At 37.2% G+C, this 16,888-nt stretch overlaps 1 protein-coding gene across 4 annotated transcripts in view; it reads right to left on the bottom strand.

Moving 5' to 3' along the window:
* MARCHF1 (membrane associated ring-CH-type finger 1) overlaps positions 1-16,888 on the bottom strand; it is a 402,183-nt gene that overhangs the window by 351,468 nt on the left and 33,827 nt on the right. For 2 of the 4 annotated variants that reach the window (XM_053658329.1, XM_053658333.1), the window contains exon 1: positions 7,644-7,722. Coding sequence is in view for 2 of the 4 variants with exons in the window: in XM_053658331.1 (XP_053514306.1) it covers positions 7,644-7,742 (99 nt within the window). In the remaining 2 variants the exon portion in view is untranslated. Of the gene's footprint in view, positions 1-7,643; positions 7,853-8,088; positions 8,183-16,888 lie in introns of those variants that run through there. The other 2 variants (XM_053658331.1, XM_053658330.1) reach the window with 2 other exon arrangements.

Here is a 16,888-nt window from a genome sequence, read left to right as displayed (position 1 = left end):
GCCCTTCGACCTAGACAGCCATGTAACATGCACGGGATTCCTTCTGAATCTAGAGCCAAGGTTTCTGTTCTACTCTCACTGGCACCAAAGAGAATTCCTGAGTCAGCCAGTAACACTGCTAGTCAAAGGTAAAATTTTCACTGCGTAATTAACTGTAAAGAAATCAGTTTTTCCAAAACCTGAATGAACTGCAGTAGTAGTGTCATAGTAGTAATGTGGTAGTACAGAAGGTAGTTTGAGACTAAAATAAAATATATTGCTAGAATTTCAATGTTTAAAGCTCTGTATAATTTGCAATAACAGGTCTCATATGTTGTAAGTTTATGAAAATGAATTCTGCATAAATTTGGAAAGTAAGACTGATACAGATCTAAGTCTGTACAATTTATACAACTTTTAGCCATCACTGCTGCATGGAAGTTGTTCAGGAGTAAACCTGTGAAGGTTTACAATTAGGAATAATCACTGCCTGTTAAAAAATGATCATTTGTAAAAACACACAGGGCTGGTGCCTCATTCAACAAATGTTTGTTCACTCAGCATTTCACATATGAGCTTTTCTGTGCCCTGTGGCACTGCATGTCCAACCATGCCCTGGTACCAAAATTTTTCTCCTAAGAAACTTTTTGTTTTTTAATGGTGACATCAAAAGTACAAATGCTAAAACCATTCAGTGTTCCTTTGTATGAGAGGTTTTCTTTGGTAGTGGTAGGTCAAAACAGATTCCATTGCAACTGTCTTCTTTGCCTTCCTATCTAGATTTGCACAATTGGATGAATGAGATAATCAGTGTAAAAAGTGATAAAAGCCAATAGTCAGACACCCAGCACCAACCCCCCCGGAGCACCCAGTCCTTTTAAGTCTCCTTTCACTCACGAGTAAAGTCTTATCACCAGTTCAACCCTCATGTCACACCTATTTCAATTATGTAACAGGGCTGCAGAGACAGGGAAGAGGATGAGTATTGAATAGATGTCATTTTTCACCCTCCCCTGGAGGTTATAAAGGCAGCCACAGGTGGCTCTGAGTGATATGGTGAGGAATGAGCTGGAGGAGAGCAAGGCTCAGATTTCCATCCGCCTTCAGCAAACCTCAGACTGAGGAATTCTACACCACGTTGGTATTGTTAGCTCCCTTTGTGCTGCAGAGAATTGAGTCGATGTTGGCTAATCAGCAAGTTCTAAAAATCCTGATTGATGAAACAGTCTGGCTACATCTACTCCTCCCATGCTCCAAGACACTTCCCCTGAAGATTTTTGTTCAACGATCTTTCAAACAGGGTGATTACACTGCATCTCATTAAATCACCTATGAATAGATAATAATTTTTTAAAAATTCACACCAGGAGAGGAGTTTTAACAACCTACCTGCCTTAAGCAAGCCCACTGTTTAAAAAATACTGACCATGGTATACCAGAAATTACTAATTGTTTTCATTTAATAGTCAATAAATGTGTTATTCAGTCTTACTTACTAATACAATTACCCACAGCATCTGCTTTAAACAACAAAAAAATTGTGACTTATGCTGATTTCATTGCTGAAAGCCAATAATAATATGGAAATTGGCTGGTTTTCATTATATGAAAGTATTCTAATACCATTAGCATACTCAGTGGAATTCACTCTAAACACATGGGACTGTAATACTCAGTTCAGGAGAGTAGGTGGAAAGGGCTTTTCTGGAGAAATAAAAAAGAGGGCCTTTCTACTCTCTGGCATTTCCCCTGTAGGGCGACATTCCCACCTGCTAAAGATGTAGTTCATTTGATTAATACAGAGCATCCTGGGTAAATGTGCACAAGTTATTCATAAATAAATGTTTGTGATTACTTTAGCTGAATCCAGCTAGTTTCAATTTCAGGAGTCAGTTGCTGCACAGGTAACAATGCAGGGAACAATTGTAACTACACTTTGGCCAAGGAGAATCACTTAGAGCTCCATTATATTGTAAGTGATATAACATCCAACCCCCCCCAAAATGGCTTTAAACAATAAAGAATATATATTGAATTACTTCACTGGAAAATTATTTGGTTTTGAACAAGCATCGGACTGACCAAGTAGCTCAACCAATGTCACTGAGAACTTATTTTTTCCTTCTCTCTGTGCTATTTTCAAGTCAGCTTCAGCAGCATCAAGAGTATCTTTGGTTCCCTTGAAGCTCCAACCTTCTCCCTTAAAATATCCAGATCCAGACCATATGTTCTCATATAAAACATCCAGAAGAAGAGAGCAAGTCTAGTCTAGAAGTTTCTAGGGCCAATAATGTTTCTCTTTCCCCAAGTCCAAAAGGTTCAATGTGTGCCATTGATTCTGACGCAGTTATATATCCATCACTGAACTGATTACTATGACAGAGCACTGTGACAGACTGACTGACAAGCCAATCAAGGCACAGCCTGAAGCCATGGCTGAGAACAGGCAGAGCTGAGACCGTTACCAGAAGGAAGAATGGATGATGTGCAACAGAGACAATGGGTGTCCGTGAAAGATGAGTCCTCAGAACTCACTTCTATCCATTCTGAGCCAAATTCATAACTCATCCCTTAATATTGTCAGTAGGTTCTGATTTAAGTAAAATGACCTATACAGAAACCAATTTTACTACAGGCTAATTGACATGAACAGGAGTTAAGCTCCTATGGCCCCTCATCAATGTTATAACAAAATGACACTGAATGAGATGATGTTATTCCAGGACCTACTGTGTGCCTTTGAAGACGGTCATAGCCTTTGCACACTGAGTGGAACATGACCACATGATTTTGTTAAAGGAGTAACAGAAGAAAATATAATGCTCTTATTTTTTAAATGAGATATAGTAGTAAATACAGTTATTTTCTGCCTTTACTAGCAAAGACACATTTGCTTTGTACATGCTGGAGAGGTCAGGTGACTGACTCCAGGTTAAAAGCCTTCGGTGAAGCCAAGGCCCCATTTCAGGTGTCCTGAATCTCGCTCAGTCCAGCTAGCTCCCTAAACGGTCGTGTCCATTATTATCTCACTTTACCTTATTGTCTAAATTATAATGAAATTAATTCTAGTTATGTTCTTTAAACAGAACCCATTTTATTCCCACCTGACTTTATGAGTCATGGGCATATACCTATAACACAATAAGAAATCCAAAGTTCGCCATTGAAAGGGGAGCAGTTTTGAGGGTTATATAGCTCTTTTAAGTTTGGGAATTGTAATTCTGTTCTCTGAAAAAAAAACTTACCAGATGCAACAGTAGTAGAAAGAGCACTGGACTGACAGTCAGTAGACCTGAGTTTTGCCTCCTGCCTTTACTACTAAATAGTGGCAGGACACAGGCAAGTTACTTATTCTCTATGGTTTCAACTGTGGAATTAAGATAAAGGCTTCTTAAAGGACTTTCTGATTTTGAGATCCTTTGCTTCTACAAGTTTTACTTTAGAAATGTAAAAAGGTTATAGTACCTTAGTTGTACAGAAACACATAGAACTTGAAATTAGATCGGCTAATCTCAAATTAGGCTCTGGCCCTAAGATTAAATGTTATTTAGCCTTTATGATTTTCTACTAAAAAGTATAATTAATAAATCTATCATTTATTCACTATGTTTAAAATGAAGAGTATATATCAAACAGCCATATTTTGTTCAAATCACTAGAGTTCACAAAAGGATTGCCAATGAGCAGATCAGCAGCTCCTGTAAGGGAAGGTGGCCCACTGGGATATCTTTGGGAAGCAAGCAGAAGACCTTGCAAGGGATTATCCCAGAAAAACAAAAGGAGAGTTAACATCCTTCTTAGGAAAAAAATAAGAAAAATGGAAGTAAAGAAATATAATAAAATATCATGAAATCAGTAAAGAAAAAATATACATATAAAGAAAAATGGAGTTTTTGGGTTTTTTTCTTTCCCTCTCCCCTCCCCAGAGAAAAGACCTTCTAAAGCATGGTCCCCATGTGTGGTCAGTTTGCAGGTGAGGAAAGGGCTCATAGCCGCTTTCCTCCTCTGACATCACTCCCAATATTTAACTCCCAGCTTGTGCTCCCAGTTCTGTCTTCAGCATCCAATGAAGTGGTAGTAGCACCCTCGGCTGGATCCATGGGTTACCTCTATGTTTGAAATACCATAGAATTTAGAAACAATTGCTTATAAATCCCAGAGAGTTATAAGAAATATGCACTAGAGGTTGACTAAATACTGAAATTTATGCAATTATAATGCCCATTTACAGAGTGTGAAATCAAGTTACCACCAGAGTTCTGAGAATTTGATTACTCTTGGAAGAGATAGATGTCTTATAGGCCTAAATCCCCAGGGTGAATTAATTGCAACCTAATAAATAGTGTTAACAAATCTAGAAAAAAGAAGAAAAAATGGATTAATAGCAGCAAAGCAGCCCACTAAGAAAAGTAGGCAAATGAGATTTAAAGAAACTAAACTGATCAGTCTCTGCACTCAACTAGAGAAGGAGAGATCTAGAGCTATGCACTTCCTCGGAGAGCTATTTTGCTCCATGGTTCTGCCAATGCTGTGGTTTACCCAAGGTGCAGATGAACTATCCCTACCCCAAACCATTTCAATTCCCTCATTAATTCAATGCTATAAAGTCTGATTACTAATTTTCTTTCTCAGACTCTTCTAGAGCATTCCATCATTAAAAAACATTATTTCTGGATATAAATTAATAAATTTGACCATCTGCACTATATATAAGTCTTCTATAACTTTGATTAGTCTATCCACTTCACAAGAGACTGATCATCTAATAATAAAGTTGTGCCAATAAAATCTTGTCTCTGGAATACAAGTCTGAAGAACTATCTTTTAACTGCCCAGACAACCTCTATAGCTAATGTCTCTACAAGATAAATCTGTATCCTTCGCCTAAACATTAATATCAACTATATCCAAACTGGATGTAATACGCTATTTTGTTTTTGCACTTCTAGGGTCATTAAGCAAATACATAAATAATTCTGTTATGTCATGCAAAATGTGTCAAGTGCTCATTCATTATACAGCTTGGGGTTAGAATTATCACCTTTTTAAATTTCAATGTTATTATTTTTACAGCCTAGATCTTTTGAAGTATTAGGATAGTTAATAGTTTCCATATTTTTTTATATTCTTTAAAAAACAAAAAAACTACATATATGAAAGTTATGGGTTAATGTATTCAAGAGTCTCCAATTTTCTAATGGAAGAAATGAAATTTGCTCACATTAGCAAATCCATAATTCTGAAATGCAATCATTTGCCTCGTGTGTGCATGTATTATTTTGACAGCTTTAAGACACGTGAAATACATGAAAAAACTTCAAAGGTGAACATGTCTCAGATGTTCAATCAGAAAAGAGTGCACACATGCACATGATGTTCTGTCTTCCTTTAAAGAGAAAACACTCGTCCTGAGCAGATCCTTCTTGCTTTCCAACACACTGGTATATGTTGTTTAATTTACCCATCTAGGATGGCCTTTATTACTTTTTAGACTGCTAATTCATCAAAACGAAAGATTTCATCATCTCTTTGATAAGACTTAATGTTTCAAACAAACCCTTAAAAAGAAATATTTAACTCCAGCCTACAGAAAACTGAGTATTTGAAACCTACAAAAGTGCTTCTCTTTCTTAGAATGATGTCTCTTTTAAAAAACAACATACAGGCTGGGAGCTGCCTTTTCTTCCCCCATATTTAACCTGATTTTCCTTTAAGAATGCTCACTGACTCGCCTTGTGACATCCTAAAGTGTGTTTGCCTCTGAAAGAAAGGCAGCTGTTCATAAGTAGATACTTCTTTAAAATATTTGTGAAGATATCTGAAAATGTGATTTAACATCAATATCTGAGTAAAGATTGTGACTATTTATATTTGAGATAGAATAATTTAATTATCATTTCTGACATGGAAAAAAGGCCAAGTTAGTTTGATTTTTTCAATAGTCAGGTAAGCCAGCCATCCCAGCTTTATCTGATTCACCTTCAGGTAAATATCGACATCAGATTTCTGGGCAGGGGGTCAGGGGAGGAATCTGGAAACAAAACCTTGTTTTCATTTCCAAACATCATTCAGATACTAATCATTCTAGACATTGAAATTGTCATCTTATGAAGTTTCGTAAAAATTATCTTAAAATGTATCCCAAGAATCTAGATGATGAGTAAGGACAGTAATGGATAACTAATGTTTATAAATCTGCTTTTAGCAATCCCAGTCCTATTATCAGAAGTGGTCAGTGGCCTCTACTTCCTGCCCCATCCAATGAATTCAACAGACAACTCTGATGTCCTAGCAATCCCACTACCAAGTCAAAGAGAAGACACAGTTAAGAGAGTATTTTCCATCAATGACAAGCCGATAAAATTTCTGACTTTAAAAGGATTTTTCATTCTTAGAAACTCCAGAAATACCCAACGTGTCTATGGCAGAGCAGTTACTCGGGTAAAAGCATCTCTTACACTAAATCAGTCAGACAAGTCTCCTGAAGTTTTGAACAAATTCTGGACACATTAAGACCACGTCGGTCTTCAGTGACCATTCAAAAACAGTTCAAAAGAAGTACAAAGAGGCTATAAATTGTCTGTTCTCATATAAAGGTGTGTCTGAGTTTATTACTCTCTTCCTCTCAGGTACACCCTGACACGCCTCTCCATTGCCTTTGATAGTTTTGCTTCATTTTGGTTTTGTTTCTATGCCCCCTCCTCAGTCCCTGGTACCTAATCTTCAGAAAAAGATGAATACACAGAACTGGAGGTAGGGAAGGCTCATTTCCCACAAAGCTAGTAAGACCTGAGGACTAGGTAGTAGTTAGATCACAAAGATAAGAGGATTACAGTATCTGGCATTCTATCTTGTTCCCTTTTAAGTGAACACAACAACTTTGTATTTTTACCCAATATCCTTGCATCTGCTCAATCTTTTTCTTATAACACTTTGAAGTAAGTTCCCAGCATCTGATCTTTCAGGCAGTTTAACTTAGAACAGCAGCTGCTAAATTTCACTGTAAAATTAAGCCTGAATGCCGTAAGTTGAATGTTATATTTCTCTAGCCCATGTAAGTTTCCAATAATGGGGTTTTTTTTCCACGAAGAAAAAAATGAAACATCAAACAAAAGTAATACACATGTATGCACTGGGAATGAATATGGAGAGCAATAGATCTTATGAGGCAGTGAAATGTCATCTTCATTCACACTATGTATTCAGCAACACAGCTGTCATAGCTCTGATTTCTGTCACTTTGTAAACAGAGTCATTTTCAAACATTCTAGCTTAATGAGTAGTGAGCAAAATTAGCAAACGTCCATTGCCCCACTTTCTGAAAATGGACAACAGCAGTGTCCACTGATGTCCAGGACAGATGGGTTGCGCCCCATCAGCCATAAGTGTCCAAAGCAACTCTGTGCATTGTTTAGGAAAGGAGGCAAAAGTTTTTATCTGTCAAGCAGTAAGTGTCCTTATAAGTTTGCTTCCTTTTTTCACACAGAAAATAGAGGTTATGTTTAATGTGTCCCTGTTAGTTAACCAATGATTCTCTTCCAAACCACTACTACACTGAGAGCAGGAGCCTGGCTGCTCTTAAGTCTCAACCACATCCTGCAGCACCAAGAGCAGCCTACAGTTGGCTTGGCTGTCCTATTTCATTAAATCAAACCTCCTCTTACCTCGACTTCCTTGTTCTTCTCTTTGTTTCTGCCCATGGAACTTCGCCCATTGCTGGCGGTCTCCCGTGCAGGGATTACGGATATCTGGTGGAGGGGCATACTGGCAGGGCTGCAGGTTGCCAGTCCCTGATTGGATGCCTTATCTCTTCACTCGCCCTGAGTAGCCCACCTGCACAATTGTTCATATCCTTGCTTTGCCAAGCTCAGTTCTAAACAAAAAAGGGAAAAATAGTGTGTGAGACACGGTGCAGCAGAAGCCAGGGTCTCTGGCCAAAATGTCAAACACACTGTAAGGGAGGCTAAAAGAAATGCAAGAACCAATCATTCAGGAAGTGTTGTCTCTCAAAAGGATGATTTACTGCAAGTCATAACTGCTCTGCTTTGTCACTGGAGCGCCCCCTCTCCCCTAAGAGCATTGTGGGAGACAATTCAATTTCTATGGTACCTAATAACTGTCATGGAAACCAAGGAAACCTGGGTCTCACAGGCCCTTATTAGCAACTGCTTCCTTTAATGGCACAGACTCCCACATTTGCAGCGGCTGCCACTTCTGGTTTTGTTTCTCTCGATTCCCCAGGGGTCCACTAAGCACCCAGAGACACTGCATTCTGCTGACTAAGTAAATAAGCAGAAGGCTGAAAAGCTTAGTGTCCTATTTGGAGCCAAATCTCTTCCTTGAAAAGCATGATGAGCTGGCTGCCTCCACAATAATCAGCTTAGGTCACAGGATCTGGCCCGAAGTGAAGAGCATTGAGAGAGGTGCTATAGAGTAAGAACACAGAGCCAGAGGGGTGACAGAGAGGGGCAGAGGCTGAATGGGGAGCGAATGCAAGTGTTTTACTTTGGATGATGGTAAATAGAGTTAACATCCCCTGCACCTTTCTCAGGAAGACATCAGCCACAGGAGTCAGAAGGCATTATCATTCTGAAACACCACACACCACACGACACATTTCAGCGTTACTGCAATTCCTGTGCTCCCTGGAATATATTTTGACAATTGACAGGAGCTTCCCCTTGCTTTTCCAAGAAAGAAACAGACTCTGCTAAGGACTTTATTGTCCTCTTAATAAATGATTGATACACATTTCTGTCCTTCATATTAGAAAAAGAAATCCAATCTCTCAGTGGAGTGAGTTTTCAAAATACTTTAACTTTTAAAAATATTACTTTCCCTCTATGATCATTTCTTCTTTGTTAGCGTATTTAGTGTTCTGTTTCTATGGCAGGTGTGCAAACCATAGGCCACAGGCGGCCCAGGATGGCTATGAAACAGCCCAATACAAAATCATAAATTTACTTTAAACCTTTTTTTTGCAGTTTTTGTTAGTGTTTGTGCATTTAATGTGTGGCCCAAGACAACTCTTCTTCTTCCAGTGTGACCCAGAGATGCCAGAAGTTTGGACACAGGACAGAATTTGAATACATGTACTTTATATTTTCTGGAGATTTTGAATAGATTAAATCTCTGACTATCTTTTGTGTTTCTTTACCTCAAAAGAGGCAAAACTTATAAAATCAGTTGTTTTATACATCTTCAGGCACCGTGCATAAGTTAGTTCTACTTTGTCCCTAATCCCACAGGAGAACTTCCACACAGTTTCTGTCTGCAATTCATCTTTAACCAGCTGTGTATTCCACAACGACAATGCCATTTTCTATAAGAACTTTCCATTTTGTTTAAACTCAGGGTAGTCCTAAAGTAAAAAGTGTAGGTACATTCTTTGGCAAGACAAAAATAATCAATGTAAAGCCTGCTAAAAAAAAATCTTTAAGTTAAATATTAGCTGAAATGAATACTTGGATGTACCTTCAAGTTTGGTCTAACTGTGTGTTCCTAAATTCAAAACCCTACCATCCATCGGGCCCACCTGAAGAGATTTAGAACACAGATACTCACTTTAGAACACTGAGACTCACTTTACCATAGACTCGGGTTCACTGGGCTGCAGCGGGAACCTGAGCTGGACCTGTCTTTAAAATACCACAGGTGATTCTGACACCAAGCCATTTGGGGCATCACTGCAGTACATCAATAAAATAACCTTAGAACAATGAGGAAATGAAAGTTTGTCCAGTGACAAATCTCCTGCTTTAAAATAGTCAAAAAAAGAGTTAAGTAGCCCTAAATCTGGCACATGTTCACATCATTTCCAGTTTACAAAAAGTGTTTGTGAAAGGCTTAATGAAGTGACTAAAAGCCAAACTCTTCCCCAAAAGTCATATCTGAAGTTAAGTTGATAAGGCCTAAAAATCACATCTGTGACCTGTCACTGCGGACATTTCCTTACTTTAAAAAATAATCCTTAATCCCTCTATCTAGAAGGACTGTCTTAATTAAGGGAAGGCTGGAAATAGAAGTTTGCAAATGTAATAGTGTGTGACAAATACTCAAATGTAAATTATGAATCTGTTTAGAAAAAGTCATACCCTCAGTGTTTACATCCATGAAAAGTTCCATGAAAAGCTAAGGCAGCTTTCCAGATGATTTAGACTTTACTACTTTTGCTTAAAATATTCATTGAAGTTACAGGAAAGGAGAGTTTTAGCTTGAATTAACTAAATGGCTGTCTTAATCCTTGACCTCATTATGCATGTGAGCTTTATCTTTTGTTTACTCTGGGATTTTTCAAAAATCAGATTTAAATTTCAAGGTAATTTGATTTTATGTGGTTGAGTTATTTCAATTAGCTTTCTTTTATCTTAAAATTTAGAAAACAAATTGAATTTCTAAACAAAGATATTTACTTTCTAGAGTATTTAACGAATTAAACAAGAGAAAGTTTATTATGTCTTTTTAAGTAAGTACTTCAGAAATAATAAGAAACATTAATAACCAGGATGTTTAATAAACATATACCGACCACCGTATTAGGTTCTGCCACAAAATAAGCTCTCACATTTTCAAAGTGTATCAGAGAGAGAAAAAAACAAAAGCACACACTTTTAACACTCCGTGTGTTCTAATGCTCTCTTGACTCAGAACACACATCAAGCACCATCACTGACTTGCATCTAACACCTTTCTTTAAGCAACTCCCAACTGGAAGCATGAAGTCTCTCTGGATCAAATCATTCTGTAACAATCCAAAACTGAAAAAAAAAAGTGTCGTGGAATGCATTTCTCCTGTGAGAGGACAGTCCATCTTCTGCAGTAATTGAACCCTCTGGAAAAAACGAGAAGCAATGCATTCAGCAGCTGAGCACTGACAGGCATTGGCCTCGCTGCCAGCAAAGAGCCATGGACCCTGGAATCATTCAGCTCATTTGTATCTATACATCATTATGATCGGGACTTCCCAACCTGATTTCTGTGGAAATTATTTACCATAATTATTGTTGAAGCCTTCTTGGAAGAGTCACTCTCCACCTGATCTGATGCCACACAGCTTGAGTTACCTTTGTTTTGCTTCTACTTCTGATTTCCATCCCTTTGGCTCTGGGAACAGTACCTCGATTACAGGCTCTGGCTCCTCAATTTGGCAGTTATAGTTTGTAATTTTAATGCTAGAACCTACCTAAGTAATTCTCATTTGAAGCTTCTCCTCACTCTCAATGACTTAGGTGGTTTTTAGTTTAAATGGAAAACAAAATATATTCATCTGATTCTCTACTGTACACCCTCCCTCAGCTTTGACAGCTTTAAAAAAAGGGTGAGCCTCTGAGGGGTGTATTTAGATCATAATTAAGCGAGAAAAGGAATCCAGCCTTGGGCAAAGGAAAGGAACCGAGTAAACATCTGCTGATGTATTGACTGGACAGACTGATAATTCAATTCAACAAACACGTACAGAACATCTTCTGTTTCCTGAGCCATTCTAGGAATTAAGGGGCAGGAGATAATGTACAAAAGTGGGTGGGACAGTCTCCATAGCCAAGGAGTTTGCTATGTCATCAGGGAGATAAGACTTACACACACAAATTTTAAAAATATATGACAGCATACATCAATATTTAAAACCTAACATAGAATATTGACTGTAAATTTTTTTTAAACTTGACTATCAGGAAATCCTAACAGGTCTAAATAGTTCATCTTAAGGAGGAACTGGGGGTTACTAGAAATAAGGTGATGAAGTGACTTCGAGGAATAGAGAAGAGTGTGACATTGACATGTGGGAATGCAGACACTAGTTTAAGTAATAGAGAAAATTTGGTTAAGATTATCAATTTAGACCATGTATGCCCAATAGAATATGGCATTGGTTCAAACTTGGGAGAGGAATCAGGCCAAGAGCCTGAAGAAAGGGAAAGTCTATGCTGAGCAATATCGATGTTATAAATGCACAGATAAAGGATTCAGAAATAATAAAGCTAAAAACTTCAAGTGAATTCTGAAAATGGAAGCCAATGTTCTGAGTTGGGAAAGATACTCTGTAGCACGTTCCTGGTGAAAGAGAGGACACATGGATTGAATGGGTTTTCAACATGCAATCACATAAGGCCTTTGTAAGAAGTTATTGGGAAGAATACAGGAGCAAGACACCACTGCACAAAAACTTTATGGTATCTTATAAAAGAGAAGGAGTAATAAACTTCGATTTAAAAGCTATTTTTACTGGGGAAATGCTAAAGCATATACTTATATAGAAGAGTTATGAAATAATGCAAACAAACAAAACAAGGTCAGTGGGAATAACGAAAGCAAAAGATAAAACAAAAATAATTAAAATCCCTATTTCTCAGTTTATAAAAAATCTGCAATGTAATGAAACATTTCTAACGTGGTATACTTTTCCTGGGTTCTGTCTGAATGTTGGACTTCAGTGATAACTATTTTGGCATGCACAACTATCTTTTGTAATTAGAACAATGCCCTTTTAAGGTCAAAATTCTGTCTGTGAAGATCTCTCAGAAGCAATTGGATCAACCTTGTAACACGAAAGTGAAATGAACTCTCAAGACTTTTTATTTTAATCTCTGAAAAGTGTTGGTCCCAATTTTGGACACATCTATTTTCTGAGGTTGAAGATGATTATAATGGAGCCAAGGAATTCAGTTCAGTCTTTCTCAGAATCAGTGTCAATCCACACAGAACAGAAGATATTTGATAACTACAGCAGACACCGAAGTGATCAGTTGTACCAGTTTTTATTCTTTATATTATACTCATGACAAAAGCCTGTCATCAGAAACAGAATCTTCTCATTAACTTCATAGGACTAATCTTTGTTCCTTTCTAATTTGCTGTGGAAAAGAAAAAAATAGTTTCATTCTAGTCTCTAAAAAATATGTCAGAAGTAATCAAAACTCTAAGGAGTATAAGCATAATTAATATTTAATTAGCTTTGTGGAAACAGTTTAGGATTAAACTCGATCAAATTTCATGTTGTAGATTATTCATTGGCAAAACAAATGAAATTAAAATCTTATTTAAAAAGCAAAATTTAGTTTGCTTTGCCAATGAATAATCTACAACATGAAATTTGATCGAGTTTAATGCAGTTTTGCTCAGTCTCACTTTCCAAGAATATCAATGTACAAGTTAATCTTTGTTAATGTTCTCTGTGATTCTCAAGATGTTAGTGTATCTACCTACCAGGAGCAAACAAGGAAAAACTCTCTGGGGCAAATATCTACTTCTTAACATATCTTCAGAGAATGTAAAGCAGTCATTCCAAAGGGAAGGGTTGGCCTCTGGGAGAGTAAAGTCATGGCAGAAGGTCTTCAAATCACTTGTTGCTTCAAAACTTTTCCACGCTTATTCTCAGAGAAATAAGGGTAAGGGGGACCAGTGGGATTTCACAGAGGAGATTTTTTGTAGCTTATAGATTTTTTTATCCAAAATAACAGAACCTGAGAACTAACTGGGTATGACCCCAATTGAACAATGTGTTTAAAGAGATTATTGAGTACACAAAACTATCTCTTGATCCTCTTGAGAAAAAAAAAAAAGGTTTATTCCTATTTTTTAAACCAGCATGTTTATTCCTTGCAGACTTTTAGAAATAAAATAGGAAATCTCATCAGACTTTAATAACACTTCTTTTCAACAGCCAGACTGCTCTCTGTTGTGAACTAAATTATCTCCTCCCCAAAATACATGGAGTCCTAGCCTTCTGGACCTCAGAATATGATCTTCTTGGGAGAAAAGGTCTTTCTAGATGTAATCAATTTAGAATGAGGTCATTACGGTGCAGGCATCAAACCAGTAAAACTGGTGCCCTCAAAAACAGAAAAACTTGGACGCAGAGACAGACACTCACAGAGAAGAATGCCATGTGGAATGGGAAATAAGGGGTCACAAAAAAGGAACAACCAAAAGCCAGGGCCTGGCATAAAGTCAGCACCTGATGAAGGAACAGGGTCCTGAAGGTACCTCTATCTCCACTTTCTAGCCTCCAGAACTGTGAGACTATACATTTCTGTTGTTAAAGACACTCAGTTTTTAGTATTTAGTTACAGTAGCCCTAGAAGAGGAATTCACTCCTATAGACAGGTGCTTTGAATCATTTTTTACTATTAACCCTCCCCTAAAAGTGTATGAGTAATACAGTGAACCACTAAACATTAACCGGATATAACCCCAATTGAACAAATTATTTTAAGAGAACATTAAGCACACAAACTATATTTTAGTTCTTTTAAGAAGAAAATTGCTAGCCCTGCCTGGTGTAGCTCAGTGGATTGAGCACGGGCCTGTGAACCAGAGGATTGCGGTTCGATTCCCAGTCAGGGCACATGCCTGGGTTGCAGGCCAGTTCCCTGCAGGGGATGCACTAGAGGCAACCATACATTGATATTTCTCTCCCTCTCTCCTTCCCTTCCCCTCTAAAGATAAATAAATAACTCTTAAAAAAAAGAAGAAAATTGTTTATTCGTATTTTTTAAACTAGCATGTATACTCCTTGTAGACTTTTAGAAATAAGCAAATAAAATAAGAAATAAGATACTGATTAACTCTGAGCAGCTAATAATATAATGGCCCCAGAGAAAAAGTTTACTAAATTCAGTAAATACTCTCTTTGCATGTACTGTTATTTAAAAAGTAATGTTATGCTCTAATTTGTTTTCTGAAATGGATGAAAATATTATATCAACATTTTAATCTGCCATTATAAAAAGCAATATCCTCATGGACAGTAAGGAACAACTGAACCTTGACTCCTAATTTGTTACTTATATTTTTAATATTTTGTATGAATTAAAACAATTTGGGGTAAGCATTACATTTTCTCATTCAGGCAGCGAAGATGATAGAATCATTTTCCAAAAAAAGAGAAAAGTGATGTTCAGAAGGCTAAAATTATGTTTCTACATTTCAGATACTGAGTTAAGAGAATTGGTAAAAACCCTCAGACATCCTTCTTTTTAGCGGACTCTATTCCTCGCTGAAGCTAGTGAAGTTTTTTCTACAGATTAGTAACACTTTCTGGTGAGAGGCAAACAACAGGTGTATAAAAATTAGAATACAATTTACTGAAACCTGCGCATCTTGAAAGACACAGTGCTTGGATAGCCAGGAGTGGAAATAATATTCCAATGGAGACCCAGGCTTCCATAAGCAGGCAAGTGCACTCAACAGGAAAAAGACCCACATGAAAGGTAAAAGATAGGATAGCCTATGAAGCACAATATGTAAAACGTGAGTGCCGATAAAGGACCAGGTGAAGGCAGAGGGTTCTGCAGAGAGGGTCTTTGTGGAAGAGTGGTATCTATAGTCTCCCAAGGAGGCACAGAGTTTTAAGAAAAGCAAATGATCATCAATCAGAGCCAGGGTATTAGTCAGACGATAACGCTAGGCATCAAGTCCTTTGGAAATAGCCTAGGACAGAAAGAAAAGACCAAGGATGATGTAGTGAAAGCCAAGTGCAGAGAAAAGCAGTTTTTAAAAGTAGCCTGAGAGCCTTGGCCACATAATTCAGTTGGTTAGAGCATTGTCCTAGAATGCCAAGATTGTGGGTTCGATCCCCAGTCAAGGTATATACTCAACCACACAAGAATCAACCAATGAAGGTATAAATAAGTAGAAAAATAAATTGCTTTCTCTCCCTCTCAAATCAATAAATTAGAAAAAAAACTTTTAAAAAGTAGCCTGAAAATGAAGAGTACAGTGTCTGCATTGTCTGTTACCCCATGTGTGGTTTGGGGCTTGAAAAAGCCAGAAAAAGAGGAAAGGAAAGGGCAAGTAAGCTAGGTGCATTTTGAAGTCATGTCTTGAATTGGTCCAACAGCTGGAGGTTATATGAGTCAGTAGGAAAAGGAAATTACCACAATTAGAGCTCTGTGAAAATAAAACAGCCTCCTCTTTTAGTCAAACTTTAGGAACAAACTTTAATGTTCAGGGAATACACTACCACTTATCGGGACAATTAAAAGAATTGTTTAAAAATATTCCAAAGGCTAGATTAAATAGCTTCTGAAGTACCTTTTATTTGGGGGATTCTGTGACATTAGATGTTATGTTTGTCCTTTGTACATAAGGCTATTTCTTGTATAAACATAGTAACAACATGAGGAAATATAGTTTAGCAAAGTATGATTCAGTATAAGCCAGCAGAGAGTCTGCTACTATAGATGATTTAATAAAGCATAGCAGAGAAAATAAGAGAAAAGCACCGGGGATAAAGGTATCAGGTTTTACAGCAGAAGAAAACTTAAAACTATCAAGTTGTGGCAATAAATGTAAGGAATTTAACTATCTGATTATTGACCTTATTGTTCGTCAGTTACACATTCTTTATGTACAGTGCAAAGGGTCTTAAACTCACACACACACAAATTCTACACATTCAAGGTCTACTCCAGGGATGTCCAACCCGTGGCCCACAGGCTACATGTGGCCCAGATTGGCTATGAATGTGGCCCAACACAAAATTGTAAATTTACAAAACATAATGGGATTTTTTTTGTGATTATGTGTCGCAATGTATTGAATGTGTGGCCCAAGACAACTCTTCTTTTTCCAGTGTGGCCCAGAGACACCAAAAGGCTGGACATCCCTAGTCTCTGAAATGAGGCATAGTAATAGAATAGACTCCTAATATAGTTAACTTTAAAGTACTAAAGATTTTAAAATTTATTATTATAAAAAAATTCATAGAGAAAACATATTCACTAAAATGATTAAAGGTTATAAACTAAAGTATGAAATACTGTAAAATATTTGGAAATGGGTTCTTTTATACTGAAGAGTATCACTATACTTTCTAAAGAGAATAAATCAAAAGATTTATCAAATGTGTATTGCATCATTTTTATAGGATATTTCTACATTCATGATTCTATATTCATGATTAGGCATC

Source organism: Artibeus jamaicensis, unplaced genomic scaffold, assembly GCF_021234435.1.
Source record: "Artibeus jamaicensis isolate MK-2021 breed Jamaican fruit bat unplaced genomic scaffold, CSHL_Jam_final scaffold_537, whole genome shotgun sequence".
NCBI classification, from domain to species: domain Eukaryota; kingdom Metazoa; phylum Chordata; class Mammalia; order Chiroptera; family Phyllostomidae; genus Artibeus; species Artibeus jamaicensis.
This window is presented reverse-complemented; position numbering and strand designations above follow the sequence as displayed.